Source organism: Phoca vitulina, unplaced genomic scaffold (assembly GCF_004348235.1).
Source record: "Phoca vitulina isolate PV1807 unplaced genomic scaffold, GSC_HSeal_1.0 scaffold35, whole genome shotgun sequence".
Taxonomy (NCBI): Eukaryota; Metazoa; Chordata; class Mammalia; order Carnivora; family Phocidae; genus Phoca; species Phoca vitulina.
The window spans coordinates 19012461-19036992 of NW_022589738.1; the positions used below are offsets into that span (position 1 = coordinate 19012461).

Below are 24532 nucleotides of genomic sequence, written 5' to 3' on the forward strand. Positions count from 1 at the left end.
TTGGTTAAGCGACTGCCTTCGGCTCAGGTCATGATCCTGGAGTCCCTGGATCGAGTCCCGCATTGGGCTCCCTGCCCGGCGGGGAGTCTGCTTCTCCCTCTGACCTTCCCCCCTCTCATGTGCTCTCTCTCTCTCACTCTCTCAAATAAATGAATAAATAAAATCTTTAAAAAAAAATTAAAAAATAAAAATGAAAAAAAATTTCATCATTCTTCCTTTAAATGTACCTCTAAAGAAGGTTCATCTCCCTTTAGAGGCCCCTTCGGGTTCCGAAGTTTCGCTCATGGCATCCATCCCAAACTCTGGTCACCTAACAAGTGACCTGATATTGACAGAATGCTTCTGCCGAGGTCATTATCAGCAAAAGCTAGCCCATCAGGAATGGGGAGCAACATGGGGGCTTTGCCTTGGCTACAGTACTTTGTTCTCGTCAGAGACACTGGTCTCAGGAACTGCTTAGCCCCACTCCCGTTATCTGAGGAGACATCTCAAGGGACACATAATTAGCTCATGCCAAATGACACGTACACTCCCACTAGGGTCTGTGCCCCACTACAATAGCACTGCCTGTGTGGACCCCAGACTTACATCCACCCCAGACTTACATCCACAAGCTACACGTACACTTGTCCAGTATATTTGGGATGATTCTTAGAAACTTTCAGACTTTAGAGGCTAGCACCCCGCCTGTGGACCGTGTTTTCCTGTAAAGAAGAGGCAGATATGGGTGAATGTGGGTAACTCCCGGAAGGGAGAGCTGACTCTTAGGCACGCTCTGTGAGCCGGACTTCGCACCATAGTGAAAAGGTGGTCCAAACCCTGACTCTGACCTTATCGGATGCCAGAAGTGACACAGTTTCTACTCCAGGAGACCCGCCTCCCCAAAACCAGTTTACATTCATTAGCCAGAGTTGCCATGAGCAGACTCATGACCTTCGATTTCCTTTTGGCTAGCCAAGGGGGACTTCCTGCTTCAGCAAACACTTCTTGCTCCACTTATATAAATACTACGGGTCAAAAAGACCAATTTATTTTTTTAAGCTTTTATTTATTTAAGTCATCTCTACACCCAACGTGGGGCTCAAACTCACCACCCCGAGGTCAAGAGTTGCACGGTCCTCTGACTGAGATGGCCAGGCTCCCCCAAGTCGAACAATTTTTCTGATCAGGCTAAAAGAAAAAGCCATCTGGTTCTCTACAAGAGACCAGCTGGGCTTTGGGACATGTGTCCATGGCCTGAGTCTTGTCTGTCTCCAGGGTCTATTACAAGGACTAATCGTCATCTTGTTTCTGGTAACCGCCTGCGGGGCCTTTGGCTGATGCATCCTGTCCAGAGTCTTAAATGCCACTGTGCAACCCCTGTCACATCAGGGGATTTAACAACTCATCCTGCAACCAAAGGAGCAGGAGGGACTAGCCCTAACCCTATTACAGACAGCTTTCTCCGAGCTACCTCCAGATCAGCAAAATCTTGGCAGTGGTGATGATCAGAATATATAGATTCATGTCCTGGGGCCCGACTTCATCTGATCTTGGACAAAAGACGGGAGAGAGAAAGAAATGCAGCCCCCGACATCCGCGAGCTGGCCCGGAACTCACAGCAAGACCTTGGAGTTCTCCTGTTGAACATGAACAATTTCACAGATCACCAACATCAGACAAAAGCACTCTGTGTCCATGATGCAGCAAGACAAAAATGAGACAAGTCCCCCAAATGACTAAACATCACCCTCTCCTAGCTCATATGAATGGGTGCTGCTTCTTTATCCATCACTCCATTCTCTTCACCTTCTAGAAAAGAATGAAGATATCCAGTCATAGAACTATCTTACTTCCTGACAGCCTCCAATCCTTGGACTCACCCCAAAATCGCCTAATACGAAGTCAAGTCCTATAATAGGTTCTTTCTAACACCTTCTAACCAAGACATCCCACGATTCCCCCCATGGTGGGAGTTCTCCCTTCTTGGGAGGAATCACTGAACCCAGATTTGTTGGACTGGAGGTGATCTTTGCACGAAGGGGTTTATATCATAATAAAAGATCCAAGACTTAGCCTGAGAGTTCATGATGTAGCAGGAGAGACAGACAAACCGACACTTCTCAGTCAATGTGGTGAATATCGTAATAAAACATAAAGACAGGACGCTGTAAGGGCGACAGGTCAGAGCGAGGGGGATCAGTGAAGGCTTCCTGGTGGACGGGACACTGGGCTGAATCTTAGGTAGGAGTGAGCCCGGTGCAGAGGTAGGGGTTAGATTAGCGGGAGGAGTAAAGTGTTCTAGGCAGAAGGAGTAGCAAATTCAGATGCAAGAAACAGAAAGAGGACATGCCTAGACCATCACTGAGGTCAAGAAGGAACTACTAGCAAGTTTGAGGGGCTTTATATGCTCTTGGGTACGATTAAATTATATTTTATCAAGATTCAATAAGCACATACTGCGACCACAGTTAACAAATCGACATCATTTGCCTCCAGATGCTACAAAGGATATGGCATCACTTTTTTTTTTAAAGATTTTATTTATTTATTTGACAGAGAGATAGAGAGCACAAGTAGGCAGAGAAGCAGGCAGAAGGAGAGGTTCGAGAAGCAGGCTCCCCGCAGAGCAGGGAGCCCGATGCGGGACTCGATCCCAGGACCCTGGGATCATGACCTGAGCCGAAGGCAGACGCCCAACCGACTGAGCCACCCAGGCGCCCTACAGCATCACTTTTGTGGTATTGCCAAAAAGGCATGACCTGAATTAACCACGAGTTAATAAACCCAAATAATCCCAAATTAAGGAGCATTCTACATTTTGAACTCCAAAAATGTCAATGTCACGAAACAAAGGCTGAGGAGCTGTTCCAGATTAAAGGGAGAATAAGCACAGCTAAACACAAAGCTTCACCCTGGATTGGATTTGGGGATGGAATACCTTTGTTCCTTTTGTTATAAGGGACATCCGTGGGACAATCAATGAAATTCAGCTAGATAATATTGTATCAGTGTTAATCAGCCGATCTTGATAATTGCGCTGTGGTTATAGAAGAGAATGTCCTTTTTTTTTTTTTCAGGACATGCATACCAAAGTCTTTAGAGGCAACAGAGCATCACGTCCGCACCTTACTCTCAAGCCATTCAAGAAAAATAAACATATCTGGGCGCCTGGCTAGCTCAGCCGGTAGAGCGTGTGACTCTTGATCTCGGGGTTGAGTTCGAGCCCCTCGTGGGGTATAGAGATTACTTTAAATAAATAAATAAATAAATAAATATCAAGAAAAATATATATTTACTTTTATATGTAAATGAGAAAGACAAAGCAACAGTAGACTGTTAACATTGGAAGAATCTACATAAAGGGTAATCAGGAATCCTTTATAGGATTTTTGCAACTCTTCTGTAACACTGACATTTTTTGAAAATAAAGCTACCTCCTCCCTACCAGACACACACACACACACACACACACACACACAAAAGAGCATGTAGTTGAACAGCCTCTATGTGTCAGCACCGTGGCGGGTCCTGCAGAGCTGGGGGTGAATGAGATGCATCCCTGCTCTACGGGACTCACCATCTAGTGGATCATTTTGGCAGCAGATCAAAAGGGGTAAGACAAGCCCTCCAGGAAGCTGACAACAATCTGGGCAAGAAATGGGGACTTCTCACAAAGTCTGTTGGTCGGACCATGGTCGCATTCCCAGGTTTGTGGAGAATAAAGTGATTGTTTGGGACAGTTTGGGGGAAAGGTCTGGGCTAGGATACAGTTTGGGGCGTCGTCAGCATTAAGGAGGAAGAAGCCACATGTTGGGAAGAGGGCCCAACAGAACCCCAGAGAAGCCTCTGGAGATCACAGTCCCGCTCTTTGCCCCACCCAAGAAAGTGTCCTTCAAATTCTTATTTTTCTTTTTTTATTTTATTTTATTTATTTGGGGGGGGCGGGGTAGGGGCAGAGGAAGAGGGAGAAGCGGACTCCACGCTGAGCGGGAAGCCCGACGCGGGGCTCGATCTCACAACCCTGAGATCATGACCTGAGCTGAAACTAAGAATCAAAGCTCAGCCGACTGCACCACCCAGGTGCCCCCACGTTCTTATTTCTCTACTGAAGGTTTGGCCTATTTGCCAGATTTTTCCCAGCTTGACCTGCGACTTTGGGAGTATCCTCACTTTGTAGATTCGTGTCTTCCCATCTGTAAATGGGGACATGGGAGGGCAGTTGTCTTAAACATCTCCCAGGGTGAAGGCAAAATGATTGAGACCGTAAGTGCCCATTACTCTAAGTTACTAAGCTGAAACTTTGAGCTCAGATTGCTCCAAACCTCGTGTCTTTGGAGCTTGATCTCTGGCCCTTCCTCCTTAGTGAATTCAAGAGAACTGGAATGCCACAGTGATTGTGATTTGAGTGTAGGTTTTAGGATAGTGCAGATGGCCAAGAATGCGTGCTAGATTGGGAAAGATCAATAATGAGATAGCACCGGGGCCCTGGCTGGCTCAGTCCGTAGAGCGGGCGACTCTTGATCTCAGGGTCATGAGGTTGGGCTCCACGTTGAGCCCCACGTTGGGCGTGGAGCCTACGTTAAAAAAATATAAAAAGGGGCGCCTGGGTGGCTCAGTCGTTAAGCGTCTGCCTTCGGCTCAGGTCATGATCCCAGGGTCCTGGGATCGAGCCCCACACCGGGCTCCCTGCTCTGCGGGAAGCCTGCTTCTCCCTTTCCCACCCCCCCAACTTGTGTTCCCTCTCTTGCTGTCTCTCTCTCTGTCAAAATAAATAAATAAAATCTTTAAATAAAAAATTAAAAATGATAATGGGGTAGCACTGACCTGGGATTCAACACATACAATAAAATGCACAAATCTCAAGTGTCCCACCAGATGCCTTTGCACAGTACATACTTCTGTGCAACTCAAGCCTCCATCCAGATAGTCTCCATCACCCCAGAAAATACCCTGGACCCCTTCACGGTTATCCCCGGCTCCCATCCCCCAGCGGCAACCCCCATTGTGTTTACCTCCCTCCCTTCATTTTTTTTTTTTTTTTATGTCTTAAACTTGTAGGTTATTTGGAGAAAATATGGATGGCGAGGTAGGCTCTTAAAGGAGAATGTGAAGCTGAGCGCTGCTTATGATCCTTTATTCCATTTGATTTTTTTCAAATCCAATCAATTAAAGCCTTTCCTCTTCCCCTACCAAAAAACGTTTTCCAAGAGCTGGCCTCCAGCCAGCAGTCTTTCTCCCACTAGGAAAAGGGTGGATTTGTTTAACCGCTTTGTTCTTTCCTTTTTAACCTGCCTGTGTTTAACCGGACCCTCGACCCCAACCTCTGGTAGGCATTTTAACAATTTCTCTTGTTTAAGTAAGAGAGAAACTTTAGCTCTCCGTCCAAACTCCGAGGCTCAGGTTTACCAGGCTCCAAGCCTCTCCCCCGCCCCCCCGTCCCGGCTGGCTTTGTAGGATTTTTCCAGGAGCCACGGAGGAGGGGGCCAGCGTCGGGGGTTACAGTCCCCAGCCCGCACCTCCAGGCCGCTGCCACCCACCTGCCGAGCGGCCGCGTCCCCCGCCCAGCCCTCACCGCGTTCGGGCCTGACCTTTGCGCCGCCTGGAAGGCACCCGCCGGGTGAGTGCCGGGCTCGGGCCCGCCTCTCCGCCCGCTCCCCGGGGAGGAAAGGTCTGGCCACAGCCGATCGAAAGTCGCTGGGGCCCGCTGGAAGGAGACCGCCCCCCGGCCCCCCGCCCCTGCCCAGCCGGAGACCCGGGCCCACCCCCCACCCCCGCGCGCGCGCCCCACTCGGTCGGGCCGGGGACGAGGCGGGCTCGCCCTTCAGCTTCCCGGGGCCTCGCGGTCGCCCGAGGCTGCAGCGGCGCCACCGGAGCGTGCCGAGGCCCCTCCGCCGCACAGGTACCGCACGGGCAGCTGCCCCGGCCGCCGAGCAACGAAGCCCGGGCAGGGAGGGACAGCGGCGGGCCCCCGGCTTGCACGCAGGAGGAGCGCCGGGTTAAAAGTCGCTATTACAAAAGTCCCGCGTCTGATCCTGGGCCTTATCTCAGATCGGTAACATGAAGGCCTTTGGAGCCTGTGCCAAATTTTAACAGCCAGCGAGGATTCCAAATGCTAGGATGCTGGCATCAGGATTTAAGATTTGAGCTGTGTTTCTTTAAAAAAAAAAAAAAAAAGTAATGTATCCAAGGGAATATAAAACCAAAGATTATTTTTCTTTTCCCCCCTGTCATGAATTCGCCCATCCGTGGGTGAGCCCACTCACTCCCAAGCAGAAAGGGAGAGGGATGACGATGCAGACAATTTGGGTCAGCATCTGGGCCGAGTTTGGGAAAGAGAGGAGGCTCTGGAAAGTTGCCTCCTTTTCTCTCCCACGGGGTTTCTTGGGTAATGTTTTCTTTTTTTCTTCTCTGATAATTTTTCTTTGTCTTCTCCCTGTTCGCTGGTCACACTCTGGCCTCAACTCCCAGCAGAGAATGTTCCTGCCTGTGGAGTTCAAGACTCCTTGCCAAACTGGCACGGTGCCCTCCCCGGGCGGCAAGAAATAGCCAAGGGGCTGTCAGTTCCTCCAGTGGCGCCCAGACTGTGTCCTCTTCTCCTGGCCTTCCCTTGTGCCAAGTTGAAAATGGGTGTCAGGTCCCATTTAGTGTATTATCACTGATGACCATAGTTCTAAAAATGCACTTTGGAAAAACGCAGAGTAGGAAGGTTCTGGCCTTTGCGCAGTGGGTTGGAGAAGGGAATCAGCACCATCAGGGGATGGGGGAGGGCAGTGGGAGCTGGTGACCTGCAGGCAAGGAGGGGCCACCAATGAGGGAGCTGCCCGTTCCCCCCACCTTCAGGGGCTAGGGCGCAGGCATAAAGGGCGGCCTTCCCTCCCCTGAGCAGCCAGCTCTCCGAGGGTCACCGACAGACACCAAGGTGTGGATGTTGGGGTGTTGTGGTTTTTTCTTCTCTTTTTTAAAGATAGCTTGAAATCACGCCCTGGTAAGTCGATTGAAGGTGCCTCACATTATGGACTATCAGCTCTTTCTTCATTTCCTATATGTCTCTTCCTGCCACATTGCCTATTCTGTTCTGATTGAGAGAACATGTTTTTCCAGTTCTGAGAACAACTCAGTCTGTATTAGAATCTTACCAGGGCCTTAAGCCAGGTGTTTTGCTGAATTTGCTCCATGCGATTACATTTCTCTGTCATCTCTGCTACCTTCCAGAGAGCTCCCCGTTGACAATGTCTTCCATTAAGATCGAGTGTGTTTTGAGGGAGAACTGCCGGTGTGGGGAGTCTCCGGTGTGGGAGGAGGCGTCCAACTCGCTGCTCTTTGTAGATATTCCTGCAAAAAAGGTTTGCCGGTGGGATTCGCTCAGCAAGCGCGTGCAACAAGTGACCGTGGGTAAGGATGAAGGCCCCGCTCTGCCCAGATGGGGGTGGGGGGTGGGGGAAGTTGTCACCTGATGTGTCATTCCCCAGGGAGCTTCTTGTTGAAGGCTACTGGATGAGCTTTCATGCTCTCTCTAGCCACACTCTGTGTCCTCCCACTTGGACCCCGGAGTAAATTCTGGATGGTCAATACTTTCCTCTTCGGCTGCGGGTGAGGGGCAACAGTCCGCATTCGGTGTTGCTGACAAGGCACTGTAGGGTCTTTTCCTTAACATCTTCAGATCACAGCTTTAAAAGTCGGAGACCCCATTTGTGGCACGGCAAAGTCCGTCTGCCTTGGGTCGGGCCAAGCCCTTAATTGGCAAAAGAAAGAGAAAAGAAAAGGGCAGGTATATCCCTTCTTTGAATGTAAAAAGAAGACTTACAAAGCATCAACCAGGACTATCTGTTCACTGTACAAAATAAGATTCATGACAAATTCCAAGGGCATTTGAACGTGATTCTGTTGTTCCCAGAGGAGGGGTTTCTCATTCTATGGCCCAAGCATAGGAGCTTGATTAGAGATAAGGAAGCTTCTTGTTTTGTGTTAATGGGAAGAGATACCAGGAATTCCTGTGACCTTGGGACAGTCTCATCCCAGAACTGGCGACCTCAAACTTTTTTTTTTTTAATGGGAGGGAACAGCTCTTTAATCCACCCAGGGACTATGAGTGTGACTAGAGGCAAAGTGACTGTGACCAGGGGTCAGAGCCGGGGTGGGGGGGGGACCCCACTGCTTTCCTTAGTCTCTCTTTCCCAGCATGTACACATTAGGGGGATATTCTTACCCCTAATCTGCAACCACCCCCAAACCATGGAAAGGGCTTATGGTATCAGGTAACTTAGGAAGTCACACAAGTGAGCTGACAGAAGTCTCCGGGCACAATGAGAATGTGACCCTCCCAACACTGTCCTGCACATTCCCTGGGCCCTTCAATGGCTGGAATCAACTTCTTAACAGGGCTTTGAGTTAAGAGCTGCTCCCAGAGTACCAGCGCCTTGCACTTACTGAATAGGTGCTTAGAAAATGTTTTCAAGGGGTGCCTGGGTGGCTCAGTCGGTTAAGCGACCGACTCTTGGTTTCAGCTAATGTCATGATCTCAGGGCCCCGGGAATCGAGCCCCGAGTTGGGCTCCGTGCTCAGCGGTGAGTCTGCTCATCCCTCTCCCTCTGCTCCTCGTCCCCCACACTCTCTCTCTCTCAAATAAATAAATAAAATCTTAAAAAAAAAAAAGGAAATGTTTTCAAAATAAATTCCTCTTTTTGAAAGATTTTATTTATTTATTTGTCAGAGAGAGAGAGAGTACGAGCACTAGCCGGGGGAGGGGGGCGCAGAGGGAGAGGGCGAAGCAGGTTCCCCGCTGAGCAAGGAGCCCAATGTGGGACTCGATCCCAGGACCCTGGGATCATGAACTGAGACACCCAGGCGTCCCACAACTTTCAACTAAATACATGAAATAGGGCCCCTTAAAAAAGATAAGTCCTGGATCAGAGGGAGGAAGAGAGAGTTGCCAGAACTAAACACGGTTTGTGTCTCTGAATTTCCTGGAGATCAGGTGAATCAAGCATCGCTTGCTCCGTGACAGCTACTCCGGGGTCCCCCTGTTCTCCCCCACCCCAGTTAGGAACCCCCAGCCCTTTAAACTTGATGTGGCGCCTGCCCCAGTGTAGGGTAGCTGCAGCGATGTGACTTCTCTGCTTCTCCCACTAGACTAGAAGCTTCCAGGGTTTCATTCACCTTTCTATCTCTGCTGCCCAAGGATACTGCTCAACGAATATACTTGGTTCTATAGCCTTCACCATTCAACAGAAGGGAGAGGGCACTTGCATTGTCAAAAGAGCTGGAATCCTCTTCGAGATGCCAGGTGGCGGGATGTCCGCGGGGTGCCGCTCGGCCACTGGCCCACTGACTCCCTCTGACAGCTGCTTTTGCTTCTGCAGATGCCCCCGTCAGCTCTGTGGCCCTTCGCCAGGGAGGAGGCTATGTCACCACCGTTGGAACAAAGTTCTGTGCTTTGAACTGGGAAGATCAATCAGCAGTAGCCCTGGCCACAGTAGATAAAGACAAGAAAAACAATCGGTTCAATGATGGGAAGGTGGATCCCGCTGGGAGATACTTTGCTGGTACGGTTTATCTCTAGCCCCTATTGACCGAGGTTGGGAGAAAAGCAGGACTTAGGATAAGTCTCCCAGTTGTTATGGTAAAATGTTACTCATAATGCGTCTTGGGTTCTTCTTTTATTATTACTTGAGTTGCTTTTCACTTAAAAAAAAAAAAATGCTTGGGTGCCTGGGTGGCTCAGTCGTTGGGCATCTGCCTTCGGCTCGGGTCATGATCCCAGGGTCCTGGGATCGAGTCCCACGTCGGGCTCCCTGCTCGGCGGGAAGCCTGCTTCTCCCTCTCCCACTCCCCCTGCTTGTGTTCCCTCTCTCGCTATCTCTGTCTCTGTCAAATAAATAAATAAAATCTTTAAAAAAAAAAAAAAAATCCCGGGGGCTCCTGGCGGGCTTAGTGGGTAGAGCATGTGACTCTTGATCTTGGGGTCGTGAGTTCAGAGTCCCACGCTGGGGGTAGAGTTTACTTAACACAAATGTAAAAATAAATAAATACATAAAATAAAGTCTATTAAAAATTAACTGTTAAAAATAATAAATTAAAAATAATTTTAAAAGTTTTTAAATCCCATGAGAAAAGCTTCAGAAATATTCCTTTCAATTTCTGTCTCTGGCAGAGACTAAAATGTGCGTGGTACTTTTATAGTTTAAGTGAGCTCTATTTTTCTATTATTTTGTGTTTTTTTATTTTAAAGACTTTTTTAAATTTTCTTTTTTTAAAGATTTTATTATTTATTTGACACACACAGAGAGAGAGAGAGCACAAGCAGGGGGAGTGGCAGGCAGAGGGAGAAGCAGGCTCCCCGCAGAGCAAGGAGCCCGATGCAGGACTCGATCCCAGGACCCCAGACTCGTGATCCGAGCCCAAGGCAGATGCTTAACCATCTGAGCCACCCAGGAGCCCCTAAATGAAGTTTACAATAGAGGTTTTGTGGTAGTTGGTGATGTTTAAATTGGAAATAATTTCTAATTTACAGGGGAAAAAAAGTAAAAATAGAACGAACACCTGTCTATCCTTTACCTAGATTCACCTATTGTCAACATTTTGTCCCATTTGCTCGCTGTCTCTATATATAAACATACTTTTCTCCAGAATCATTTGGAAGTAAGTTGCATATATCACGTGCCTTAACCCCGAAAAATACTTCCAAATATTTGGGAATTTCCCAAAAAAAATGACATACTCTTTTTTTTTTTTTAATATTTATTTGACAGAGAGAGAGACAGCGAGAGAAGGAACACAAGCGGGGGAAGTGGGAGAGGGAGAAGCAGGCCTCCCACGGAGCAGGGAGCCTGATGCGGGACTCGATCCCAGGACCCTGGGATCATGACCTGAGCCGAAGGCAGACGCTTAACGACTGAGCCACCCAGGCGCCCCGAAAAATTACATATTCTTGCATGACCATAGTATAGTTATCAACTTAAAGAAGTTTAACATTGTTACAGTTTTAGCTGATGTACTATCTATACTCCAGTTTTGTCCATGAACCAAATAATGTCCTTTACAGCATTTTTCCCCTCCAGCACAGGATACAGTCTAGGATTATGTATTGCAGTTAGTTGACATGTCTCTTTAAACCTCTTTCATCTGGGACAGAACTTAGCCTTTCTTGTTTTTTATGACCCTGCCGTGTTTGAAGAATACAGTCCCACACAACTCCCCCCGTTTTTAATAGAACATTCCTCATGTTCCTCTTGTTTTTGTGTTTGTCAAATGTTTTCTTGTGATTAGACTGATGCCGTACATTTGTCGCTAGAATACTGCAGAGGTGACGCTCTGTCTTTGTCCAAGTATCCCACCTGGATACCATGTCCCTCACGGGTGATGTTAGTTTTGATCACCTGGTTAAGGTCTTCTCAGATTTCTCTACTGCATGGTTACTATTTTTTCAAAGATTTTATTTATCTATTTTAGAGAAAGAGAGAGAGAGCAGAGGGGCAGAGGGGCAGGGAGAGGGACAAGCAGACTCCGCCCTGAGCATGAGCCCGTCTCAGGGCTCCATCTCACAACCCTGAGATCATGACCTGAGCCGAAAGCAAGAGTCGGAGGCTTAACCGAATGAGCCACCCAGGTGCCCCCATAGTTACTATTTATTTGTGGGGTTTATTAGTTATCTATTGCTGTGTAACAAATTACCCTGAAATTTAGTGGCTTAACATAACAAACATTTTTTTTTATCTCATATAGTTTCTGAAGGTTAAGAGTCTGGATGTGGCTTAGCCAGATGGTTCTAGTTCGAGGCTATATCATGAAGTTGCAGTCAAGCTGTTGGCGGAGGCGACAGCCTCAGAAAGGAGTCTTTCAAGGGCCCTGGAGGATTCGTGTCCAAGCTCAATCACATGGGGTCGGCAGGAGGCTTCAGTTCCTTACCACATGGGCCTCTCCATAGGGCTGCTAGGGACATGGCTTCCCCAGGGCCAGTGATGTGAGGGAGGGGGAGGTGGGAGAGGGAGAGAGAGAATGAGGACAGCCAAGACAGAGGCTACAGTCCTACTATAACCAATCTTGGAAGTGACATAACATCATTTCTGCCATGTACTATTGGTCACACAATGATAGAAGGGACTGTATACAAAGGGTGTGAATACTGGGAGGCAGGGGTCATTCGCGGCCATCTTGGAGGCTGGCTACAACACGGGGAGAGATGCCTTAAGACCAACCAAATATCCTGGTCCTCTTCAAAATATCTCCCTTGGGTTTTACATTTGTTGATGATTCTTGCTTGAGCCAGTGTTGACTGTGATGGTTGGAGAATGGCTTACATCCAGCCTTCCGTGAACGTTAACTCTAGTTTCCAATTCAATAGTGCATTTCACGTATGTTCTCATTTACTTCCCCTCATAACAAGTTAGCCAGAGTTGATTCCAAATCCCTGCTGTGTCCACCTCCCCACCCCTCCCCTTCATGTTTGCAAACCTTGCTGCCATGGCCCCGTCTGCTTTCAGCATGGAAGGTACGTGAGGTCTTGAGAAACCGGCTATGGCTTGTTTCCCGTCTTCCCAGGCTTTACACAACCATAGATCTAGTCCAGGACAGGTGGAAAGATTTAAGATGAGAATCCGTTGGAAGCCCTTCTGCCGCTAATTTCTGCAGCGTAAAGAAATGGGACTGGATACCCTACCTGCTGTTGAAATTGAGTTTCTCTCTCCTTACAGCTATAGTTTACAGTTCTGTGGCACTTTGTGAGATAAAATAAAGGTGTCCTCGGAAGCCTGAGTCCTTAGCCTGGAGTCCCCAGTTCTTAACCTGTGCCCTGAGGAGACCCCTTAAAATTGTAGGCATCATTGTGGGTGTACAAAGTGGTCATGCGCATCTGCCAGAAGCACCTGAGAACCTTTTTCTAGAGAGTTCATAGCTTTCAGCAGGTGCTAGGAGGTGTCCCTGGACCAGAAAAGGGTAGGGTCATTGGATAGTTGGGATGGAGTCTCGAGGTGGTCGGTAGAATCCTGAAGGTGTCACCACATCCAAAGTCTGAGCTGTCTGTGTCCACTACTAGATAGTGACGTATGAGCCAGGGCTCCAGCATGTTCTTTCCCACTGAGGTAGAACCCTTTCCAATCAGTGGGGAATTCACATTCATGTTCCAGGCATCTCTTTCTGTGAGGCAGACAGTGGGGAGGAATATTAGTGAAACAAACCCAACAGCCCCATAGCCGGAAACTGCTGCATGAACATCATTCTCCCCTGGGAGGGAGGATTTACCCTGTCTTGCTTGCTATTCAGGCTTCCTAACTATTGTCCGTTTTCCTTTAACTCACTTTTTTTTTTTTTTTTAAGATTTTATTTATTTATTTGAGAGAGAGAGTGAGAGAGAGAGAGAGCACAAGAGGGGGGAGCGGGAGAGGGAGAAGCAGACTCCTTGCTGAGCAGGGAGCCCGATGCGGGACTCGATCCCGGGACTCCAGGATCATGACCTGAGCCGAAGGCAGTCGCTTAACCAACTGAGCCACCCAGGCGCCCTCCTTTAACTCACTTTTATTTCAAATGGAACTTGGTATGCTAGATGAACTTCCCAATTTCTTCATTACAGTCAAATTCCGCTCTGTCCCCCAAGATCATACTCAAGTCTAAGTGTATATCCTATGTGCACTTGAGAAGAACGTGTACTCTGCTACTGTTGAGTGGAGTGTTCAGTAAATGTCACTTAGATTGGTTGATGCTGTTCAGTTTATTTCTTTGCTGATTTTTCTATCTGCTTGTATCTATTACTGAGAGAGGGATGCTGACATCTCCAACTGTAATTATGGATTTGTCTATTTCTCTTTTCAGTTCTGACTTTTGCTTTGTGTATTTTGAAGCTCTATTGTTAAGCACATACAAATTTAGGATTGCTATGTCTCCTTAGTGAATTGACCATTTTCGAATATGTAGGACCCCTATGTATCCCTGATATTTTTCTTTGCTCTAAGTATATTTTGTCTGATGTTAACATAGCCCCTCCAGCTAATATTTTAATCAATATTTGCATGGTGTAGCTTTTCCCATCCTTTCACTTTTACATGATCTATATCATTATATCTGAAGCGAGTTTCTTATAGCCAGCAAATAGTTGGATTTTTAAAAAGTTCATCTTAACAATATCTTAATTGATGTGTTTAGACTATTTCCATTTAGTGTAATTATTGATATGCTTTGACTTAGATCTACCATTTTGTTATTTGTTTCCTCCTTTCCCTCTGTATTTTTTGTTCCTCTGTTTCGCCTTTTCTGCCTCCTTTTAGGTTGCGTGAACCTTCTTTTAGAATTCGATTGTGATTTATCTATGGTGATCTTTCATTGTAACTCTCTATAGTTTTTTAAGGACTTCTGAAGGGATTGCAAAATATACAGTTAACTTTTTATAGTCTATCTAGAACCAAGATTTCACCACTTCAATTGATCATCGCTTCTTTATGCGATAGTTGGCTTTATATACATGCATATAAATCCCGTCAGAAAATGTAATTTTTGCTTTTATTTATTTATTTTTTTTAAAGATTTTATTTATTTATTTGACAGAGAGAGACACAGCGAGAGAGGGAATACAAGCAGGGGGAGTGGAAGAGGGAGAAGCAGGCCTCCCGCCGAGCAGGGAGCCCGACACGGGGCTCGATCCCAGGACCCCGGGATCATGACCCGAGGCGAAGGCAGACGCTTAACGACTGAGCCACCCAGGCGCCCCTAATTTTTGCTTTTAACCATCAGAAATATTTTAAAGAACTGGGGCGCCTGGCTGGCTCAATTGGTGGGCATGCGACTCTTGATCTCGGGGTTGTGAGTTAAAGCCCCATGTTGGGTATAGAGATTACTTAAAAATAAAAAATCTCAAAAAAAGAAAAACAAAATAAAATGTTTAACAAAAAAATATTTTCAAGAACTAAAGAGGAGAACAGCCTATTATATTTACTATTTCTGTTGCTCTTCCTTCATTCTGATGTTCCAAGCTGCCTTCTGGTATCATTTCCCTTCCCTTAAGCAATTCTGTTAGAGCAGATCTGCTGGCTGTGAATTCTCCCAGTTTTACTTCATATGAGAAGATCTTTATTTCACCTTCATTCTTGAAAGATATTTTCACTGAATATAGAATTTTAGGCTGACACTTTTTCTTTCAGCAAATGAAAAATGTGTGCCTTCCGGGGCACCTGGGTGTCTCACTCAGTCGGTTAAGTGTCCGACTCTTGATCTCAGCTCAGGTTTTGATCTCAGGGTCATGAGTTCAAGCCCCCATGTTGGGCTCCACGCTGGGCAAGAAACCTACTTTAGAAAAAGAAAAAGGAAAAAAAAAAAAGCGTCACTTCCTTCTGATCTCCATGGCTCCTCATGAAAAATCAACAGTCATTGAAATCATTATTCTTCTATATGTCATATGCCATTTTTCTTTCTTTCTTACGGATTTTTATTTGACTTTGGTTTTCAGAATTTTGATTATGATGTGTCTGGGTATAGATTTCTTTGGGATTATCTCCTGTTTTGGGCTTGCTCAGCTTGAATCTATAGTTTTCTGCAATGTTGTTCACATTGGTTAATTTCTTTTTTTATTTTTATTTTTTAAAGATTTTTTTATTTATTTAACAGAGAGAGACACAGCGAGAGAGGGAACACAAGCAGGGGGAGTGGGAGAGGGAGAAGCAGGCTTCCCGCCGAGCAGGGAGCCCGATGCAGGGCTCGATCCCAGGACCCCGGGATCATGACCTGAGCCGAAGGCAGACGCTTAATGACTGAGCCACTCAGGCGCCCTGGTTAATTTCTTTTTTTAATTTTTTTTTTTAAGATTTTAATTTTTTTTAAGTAATCTCTAGGCCCAACGTGGGGCTCAAACTCACAACCCCAAGATCAAGAATCACATGCTCTACCGACTGAGCCAGCCAAGCGCCCCTGGATAATTTCTATTGACCTGTCATTCGCTACAGTAACTCCTTCGTCATCTCTATCTTGCTAGCAAACCCATCCGGGCAGTTTCTTTATTTCAGTTATTTTCTTTTTCAGTTCTAAAATTTTTATTTGGCTGTTCGTTGTGTCTTCTACTTCTTTGCATTGCCAAGTCATATTGGATGGTATCCTAGACCTTTTGACTATTATTTTGAGACCCTGGGTCTTGTTTAAATCCTATGGAGAATGTTGATATATTTGTCCTCATAAGCAATCTATACCTGTGTTTAGGTTCAGAATGTTTTAACAGAAAAGCTCTAGCCTGCTCTCTGTGAGGTGCCATTAGGATCTGGCCCACATGTGGGCCACTCAGTGGCCAGTCTGAGACTTAGGAGTTCTAACCACAACTGCATTCTCAGTCTTCGGTATGCTAATTAGAGCCAGATTCTTGCACATACAAGTAGAAGATGAGCCCAGAAGATCATAAACAACTTTATGGAATTGCATTCCCGAACAACATCCCTCTTGATTATCTCCAGGTACTTTCCATTTTCCTGGAGCTGTCCTTGTCATTCCTCCAACCAGAAACCACCCATCTCTAGGACGGTGCTGTCTCCGGGGCCAAGCAGCAGGAGGATAGAGAGAAGAGAGAGAGAGAGAGAAACCACAAAAGCAGCAGTGTTTGGCTCTGCCCTTTTGGAGCTGTGGCTTCACCCAGTTGGAGAGGAATGTCCCCTTCCCCTGAGTCTTGATTTCTGCAGTTTCCCGTTGCCGGCCACTCTGCTGTTACTACCCTTGCTGCAGAGGATAGCCTGCAGACTGGAGAAAGGAGTGAAAAAGAACCAGGGCCTTTCTTCCACTCTCCGAGCCTCAGGAGTTTCCTCTTCTGCTCCCTGAGCCAGATTGAGAGGGTTTCTCTTGGCTCTCTGTCTTCACCACAGTGCTCACTTCCAAGCTGCAGGCTGCGTTGAGTTCAGGCTGGGACATACTGGAGAATAAAATGGAGAACTTGCCACCAATTAGGCAGCACTGCAAATTCCGCTGGTCTTCCCTGGGCTGCCTGATATTTACTTTTCAGAGTTTCTCAAATAGCTCCACTTTGTCCAGATTGTGTAATCGCGCTCAGTGGGAGAAAGTGGGGTTGGTGGAGATGTATTCCTTCTTATCCGGAACCAGACCTGTCGGTGTAATTTTTATTTGCATCATAAGCAAGGTAGTCATTTCTTTTTAATGTAGGACCCAGATTGGGATTGTAGAATAGTTTCTTTGACTTTTAATTTTTTTTAAAGATTTATTTATTCTTAAAAAAAAAATTAAAAAAAAAAAAGGGGGCGCCTGTGCGGCTCAGTCATTAAGCGTCTGCCTTCCACTCAGGTCATGATCCCAGGGTCCTGGGATCGAGCCCCACATCGGGCTCCCTGCTACACAGGAAGCCTGCTTCTCCCTCTCCCACTCCCCCTGCTTGTGTTCCCTCTCTCGCTGTGTCTCTCTCTGTCAAATAAATAAAATCTTAAAAAAAAAAAATTAAAGATTTATTTATTTATTTTGACAGAGAGGGTGGGAGCACAAGCAGGGGGAGGGGCAGAGGCCGGGGGAGAAGCAGGCTTCCCACGGAGCAGGGAGCCCGATGCAGGACTCGATCCCAGGGCTCTGGGATCATGACCTGAGCCAAAGGCAGACGCTCAACTGACTGAGCCACCCAGTTGTCCCTAGTTTCCTTGATTTAATGATGGGAAAGGAACCCTGGTCATAAAAGATGGTGTAGGGCACAGGGCAAGGTGCTGTGGAGCTAAACTCAGTGCTTTTGGGGTCTTGTAGGCACCATGGCCGAGGAGACAGCCCCCGCGGTTCTGGAGCGGCACCAGGGGTCCCTGTACTCCCTCTTTCCTGACCACCACGTGGAAAAGTATTTTAACCAGGTGGACATCTCCAATGGTTTGGATTGGTCCCTGGACCATAAAATCTTCTATTACATTGACAGCCTGTCCTACTCCGTGGATGCCTTTGACTATGACCTGCAGACAGGAAAGATCTGTACGTACTTTTTCATTATCCTTCTTAATACTGCTGGGATTTTTTTTCATATGTGTGTAACTAGGAAGCTGCCTCTTCTTCGACTCGTATGAAAAGGCCCTTACTTGTCAAATAAAGAACTGGCTGATGTGATTATTCCAACAGAGTCATAATTACCCAGACTCGACTATGCTGCCAGTCAAACCATGGCCCTCAACACACCTAACTGCGGCCACCATTGGCATAATATGAATAGATCCTTCATCCCCCTTCTTGCTACCATCACTAGAAAGAGGCTCACCGTGCAATGGATCCTGTTCTACCAGAGGTGCCTATAGGCAAATAATATACAGCAGAATGAGCTAAAGGAACGGAATGGAAAGTTAAGGTTTGGGATTGAAATTTCTCATTTGTACTCGAGTTAACCAGAGGCAAATACTCAGAGACGAATTAATAATCTTCCAAAATGGAAGAGTTTAAAAAGTAGCTGCAGAGTGTTCAATTCCATCAGTGGGTTCGACATGAGCTATAGTTGGAAACTGGGAGGGAAGGAGTTCTTGAGAATTTAGAAGGGAACACTTGAAACTGTTTTGTGAAAGGTGCCAAACCGCAAGAGCAAAAGCAATAATAAAAATGACCTGGAAAAAAAAAATCACAAGACTCTCGTGTAGATTTAACGAGAGGCAAGTTATTTCAGTACAGATGTTTTGCTTTGAAATACAGAGTGCTCTTTTTTATGACTGTTTTTACCCATTTTTACTGACACATGGTTTTAACTTTTTTTTTCCATTATACCTCGATGCAATTACTATAATGACCTGGATTTTCTAGTGTAAAGTTCCTCTGGAATTTGATGGGGGTTTTTTTTTGTATACTGTTATTCCCTCTTTTGGGCCAGCCAGTTGGCTCCAGAATACCCCTCCTTTCAGAAATAAGGTCTTTTTTTTTTTTTTTTTAAGATTTTATTTATTTATTTGACAGAGAGAGAGACAGCTAGAGAGGGAACACAAGCAGGCGGAGTGGGAGAGGGAGAAGCAGGCTTCCCGCTGAGCAGGGAGCCTGATGCGGGGCTCGATCCCAGGACCCTGGGATCATGACCTGAGCCGAAGGCAGACGCTTAACAACTGAGCCACCCAGGCGCCCCAGAAATAAGGTCTTTAATATTGAGTTTTGATAAGATGATTTTGGAGCATTCAGTCCGGCAGAAACAGAAGGCACACATCTTACTAGTTTTTGCGTATGAACAGTTCACATGGTACCATTAAGTTGCCTTCTAGATCTTGGAGTTAATCAAAGTCAGCATTTTTACAAGGAAAAACAGCAAAAGTCTAACCGCAGACCGAAATGTATCCGAGGTGGGTGTGCAGAGCTTCAGTTCAGGTCAACCTCAAAAAGAACTATTGGTGGGGCGCCTGGGCGGCTCAGTTGGTTAAGCGACTGCCTTCGGCTCAGGTCATGATCCTGGAGTCCTGCGATCGAGTCCCGCATCGGGCTCCCTGCTCAGCGGGGGGTCTGCTTGTCCCTCTGACCCTCTTCCCTGTCGTGCTCTCTGTCTCTCATTCTCTCTCTCAAATAAATAAATAAAATCTTTAAAAAAAAAAGAACTATTGGTATTTTATTAAGAATTCTACTTCCTTTTAGGGGCACCTGGGTGGCTCAGTCGGTTAAGCATTTGCCTTCGGCTCAGGTCATGTTCCCAGGGTCCTGGGATCGAGTCCGTCATCAGGCTCCCTGCTCAGTGGGGAGCCTGCTTCTCCCTCTCCCCCTGCCCCTGCTTGTGTGCTCTCTCTTTCTCTCTCTCTCTGTCAAAGAAATAAATAAAATCTTAAGAAAAAGAATTCTCCTTCCTTTTTCCTCTCTTCCCCTGAAAGCTTAGACAGATACATCTGTACCCAAACTAAAGAGAGAGTAATCACCCCCAAGTCATGTGGTAAAAATCCTTTGTTGAGGAGTGCCCACTCATGTTTCTGGACATTTTTGCTTTATTTTTTTTTTAATTTAAAGATTTTATCTATTTATCTGAGAAGGAGAGCACAAGCAAGGGGAGAGGCAGAGGCAGAGGAAGAAGCAGGCTCCCCGCTGAGCCCCGATGCAGGGCTCGATCCCAGGACCCTGGGATCATGACCTGAGCCGAAGGCAGACGCTTAACCGACTAAGCCACCCAGGTGCCCCTGGACATTTTTGTTTTAGAGTTAGGAATTCTTCTGAACCATCCCACGTGCCAGACCCTGGATAAGCAAAAGTGATCAGGATTTACAGTCAGCTTGAGAGCTCCTTGTCTGATGCTCAGTATTGAGTGGCCTGTCGTTTTATCTGTGTGTGTGTGTGTGTGTGTGTTTGTGTTTTTAACCCTAGCCAACCGCAGAAGTATTTACAAGCTGGAGAAAGAAGAACAAATTCCAGACGGAATGTGTATCGATGTTGAGGGGAAGCTCTGGGTGGCCTGTTACAATGGAGGAAGAGTGATTCGTTTAGATCCGGAGACAGGTAGGCCTGCAACAGAATTTTCTTAAAAATCCCTGCCATGTCTAGAAAAAAACGAGACGCTAGCGACTAGAGAAACTTCATTACTAATAAAGTTCTATAGAGATATATTCAGAGGTCTCAATAGGATGATTTTGGAAATAAAGGCCCGAGATAGGGCCCCAAATTTATAGTCAGAACTTCTTTTCCTGTGGAGGTAAGTCTTTTTGCCCAAAACAAATTGTCAGGGAAGGTAGGTTAAATACCTGGCTGAAGTCTGACCTCCACAATCCTTTTTGAATATCCCTAACTCTCGGCAAGGGGTCCCGAACGGTTGTGCATGTTGGAAATTTGCTAGAGCTGGACTTTCAATAAAATATTTGGTGATCTAGGGAAAAGACTCCAAACTGTGAAGTTGCCTGTTGTTAAAACAACTTCATGCTGCTTCGGAGGGAAGGACTACTCTGAAATGTATGTGACCTGTGCCCGGGACGGAATGGACCCCGAGGTTCTTCTGCAGCAGCCTGAAGCTGGTGGAATTTTCAAGGTGATCTGGCTCTTTCTTTTATGTTGAGGGTGAGGTGGGACATCCTTGGCTAAGTAACTGAATGATTACTGCTTTTTCTTTTTTTTTTATTTGTTTGAGAGAGACTGCGCACGCTCGAGAGAGAGAGAGAGCATGAGCAGGGGGGAGGGGTAGAGAGAGAAGGAGGACTCCCCACTGAGCAGGGACCCTGACGTGGGGCTCGATCCCAGGACCCCAGGATCATGACCTGAGCCAAAGGCAGACGCCCAACTGACTGAGCCACCCAGGCGCCCCAATAAGTGCTTTTTCATACTTCCAAAACATAATTCTATTTAGCATTTTTTTTTAGAGAGAGAGAGAGCAGGTATGTGTGTGTGCATGTGCCCACACAAGTTGGGGCAGGGAGGGCAGAGGGAGAGGGGGAGAGAGAAAATCTTAAACAGGCTCCACGCCCAGCATGGAGCCGGACCTGGGGCTTGATCTCAAGACCCTGAGATCATGACCTGAGCCGAAGGCAGACGCTTAACCGACTGAGCCACCCAGGCGTCCCTCATTTTTAAGTTCATCATGCTATACTTTTAAAAACATTTTATTTAGATTTCCTAGGCTGTAACTCCAAGATAACGTGTGTAGCCTACTTTGTACAGTACTTCAAAATAGTTTTGTGCTTCAGTAGTAGTGTTTGCTGAAATTCTGTAAATCAGTAGAATGGGCTTGGAAAACCAGTGTTTGAAACATGTTTATGAGATCAGTTGATTGTTTTGGTGTCACAGGAATATCTTTGGGTTTCTTAACTTACTTTTTGCAACAAAACAAACACTGAAGGGGCACCTGGGTGGCTGAGATGGTTAATCGTCTGCCTTGGGCTCAGGTCATGATCCCAGGGTTCTGGGATCGAGTCCAGCATCGGGCTCCTTGCTCAGGGGAGAGACTGCTTCTCCCTCTGCCTGCCGCTCTCCCTGCTTGTGCTCTCTCTCTCTCTCTGACAAATAAATAAAATCTCTTAAAAAAGAAAAGAGGAAGAGGGCAGGAATAAATTCAGTTTTAAATCGAAGATAGTTCTTAGTTGGATTATTATCAATGTGAATAATTGGGTTGGACCTAATCTAATCAAGTAATTCCTTTTTATGATAGGAAATAAAACAAAGATAATTGGTGGCTAAATATATTATTATGAATCATAAAGATGCTTTTGAAGATTACCTGTGAATTACCTTTTAGCAAAGTTTCTCTCTTTTCTTTTTTTTAACAGATAACTGGCCTGGGGGTCAAAGGAATTCCTCCCTATCCCTATGCAGGATGAGTGGAAGGCCTTCTTTCCTACTGGAGGAACTTTTGAAGAAACGTAGAAAATTCTAGAGCTGAAATTTCAATCTAGTTACAAAAAAGCTAAAGAAATGATATTATTAACAGGGTTAATTTTTTTTTACAATTTTTAAAAGGTAGAGCATTTTAGTAAGGGGTGACAGGTAGTTTGATAACACACTAAAAAGCCTTCTGCAAGGGTAATATAGAATTATAAAGAATTGTTCAACTGTCAATCAGCCTCTTGATTCTTTGCAAATTGCTAGAAGGGGAGGGGGGACCATGTCTGTTCTGCATTCCATACTTATTATACCTAAAGCTTCAAAAAACTAATAAATAATGGCTTAGTAATGACTTATTATGATTATGTTCCTTTTTATTTTTATCATAAGCTTATAAAATATACTGCAGTGCTAACCTACCTTCATATTATTCTTCCTACATGCTATTTTTTGCAAGCTAAAATATTACTGGAGGATAAGAATTAAACACTGGCAAAATCCATGGCTCCAACTGCCACCTAATAAATGTAAATCATTATTGTATGTCTTTTCGGTGAATTGACTTTTTTCAGTGTGTAATGTCTCTCTGTATCCCTTGAAAATCCATTGAAATCCATGGAAAATTCATCAAGTTTACATTTTTTTTAAGATTTTATTTTTTTAAGTAATCTCTATACCCAACATGGTGCTCAAACTTACAACCCCCAGGTAAAGAGTCCCATGCTCTACTGACTGAGCCAGCCAGCTGCCCCATCAAGTTTAAATTTTTTGCTTTCAACCATAAAGCATGTTTTTGGGTTTTTTTGTTTTTTTTTTTAATTTTATTATGTTATGTTAGTCACCATACAATACATCATTAGTTTTTGATGTGGTGATCCATGATCCATTGTTTTTGTATAACACCCAGTGCTCCATGCAGTACGTGCCCTCCTTAATACCCATCACCGGGCTAACCAATCCCCCCTCCCCACTCCCCTCTAAAACCCTGTTTGTCTCTCAGAGTCCATAGTCTCTCATGGTTCATCTCTCCCTCCGATTTCCGCCCCCCTTCATTCTTCCCTTCCTTCTCCTAATGTCCTCCATGCTATTCCTTATGTTCCACAAATAAGTGAAACCATATGATAACTGACTTTCTCTGCTTGACTTATTTCTCTTAGCATAATCTCCTCCAGTCCCATCCATGTTGATGTAAAAGTTGGGTATTCATCCTTTCTGATGGCTGAGTAATATTCCATTGTATATATGGACCACATCTTCTTTATCCATTCATCTGTTGAAGGGCATCTCGGCTCTTTCCACAGTTTGGCTATTGCGGACATTGCTGCTATGAACATTGGGGTGCATATGGCCCTTCTTTTCACTACATCTGTGTCTTTGGGGTAAATACCCAGAATTGCAATTGCTGGGTCATAGGGTAGCTCTATTTTTAAATTTTTGAGGCACCTCCACACCGTTTTCCAAAGTGGCTGTACCAACTTGCATTCCCACCAACAGTGTAAGAGGGTTCCCCTTTCTCCACAAACTCTCCAACATTTGTTATTTTTTTCCCTGTCCATTTTTGCCATTCTAAGTGGTGTAAGGTGGTATCTCAGTGTGGTTTTGATTTGAATTTCCCTGATGACTAATGATGATGAACATTTTTTCATGTGTCTGTTAGCCATTTGTATGTCTTCTTCAGAGAAGTGTCTTTTCAAATCTTCTGCCCACTTTTTGACTTGATTATTTGTTTTTTGGGTGTTGAGTTTGAGAAGTTCTTTATAGATCTTGGATACCAGCCCTTTATCTGTAGTGTCATTTGCAAATATCTTCTCCCATTCTGTGGGTTGCCTCTTTGTTTTGTTGACTGTTTTTTATCTTGATGTGCAGAAGCTTTTTATCTTGACGAAGTCCCAAAAGTTCATTTTTGCTTTTGTTTCACTAGCTTTTGGAGATGTATCTTGAAAGAAGTTGCTGTGGGTGATGTCAAAGAGGTTACTGCCTATGTTATAGCCATCCAAGCCTCACTCAAAAAAATAGAAAAATCCCGAATTCACCAACTAATGCTACACCTTAAAGAACTAGAGAAAAAGCAACAAACGATGCCTAAGCCACGCATTAGAAGAGAAATAATTAAAATTAGAGCAGAAATCAATGAATTAGAAACCAGAAACACAGTAGATCAGATCAACGAAACTAGAAGTTGGTTCTTTGAAAGAATTAATAAGATCGATAAACCACTGGCCAGACTTAACCAAAAGAAAAGAGAAAGGACCCAAATTAGTAAAATTATGAATGAAAGGGGAGAGATCACGACTAATACCAAGGAAATAGAAACAATTATTAGAAATTGTTATCAACAACTATATGCCAATAAACAGCA

General features: G+C 45.4%; 1 protein-coding gene and 1 long non-coding RNA gene across 5 annotated transcripts; one reads left to right on the forward strand and one right to left on the reverse strand.

Annotated features, from left to right (window-relative positions):
• Positions 1–613: 613 nt before the first annotated feature.
• LOC116646067 lies at positions 614–5621 on the reverse strand. The gene is made up of 3 exons (XR_004302069.1): positions 5571–5621; positions 1454–1619; positions 614–704 (listed from the first exon to the last, which is right to left on the reverse strand). It is a non-coding gene; the product is annotated as an uncharacterized LOC116646067 (long non-coding RNA).
• Positions 5095–22692, forward strand: RGN (regucalcin). Of its 4 annotated transcripts, none has more exons than XM_032426558.1 (7): positions 5095–5308; positions 7195–7374; positions 9342–9524; positions 17683–17898; positions 20233–20364; positions 20733–20887; positions 22119–22683. In XM_032426558.1, exons 2-7 carry the CDS (start codon positions 7212–7214, stop codon positions 22167–22169), a joined length of 900 nt encoding a protein of 299 aa, XP_032282449.1. In that variant the 5' UTR covers positions 5095–5308; positions 7195–7211; the 3' UTR covers positions 22170–22683. The 4 variants fall into 4 exon arrangements, with proteins under 4 accessions (XP_032282449.1, XP_032282447.1, XP_032282448.1 ...); XM_032426556.1 differs by lacking the exon at positions 5095–5308 and adding an exon at positions 5431–5599; XM_032426557.1 differs by lacking the exon at positions 5095–5308 and adding an exon at positions 5786–5881.
• The last annotated feature ends 1840 nt before the right edge of the window (positions 22693–24532 follow it).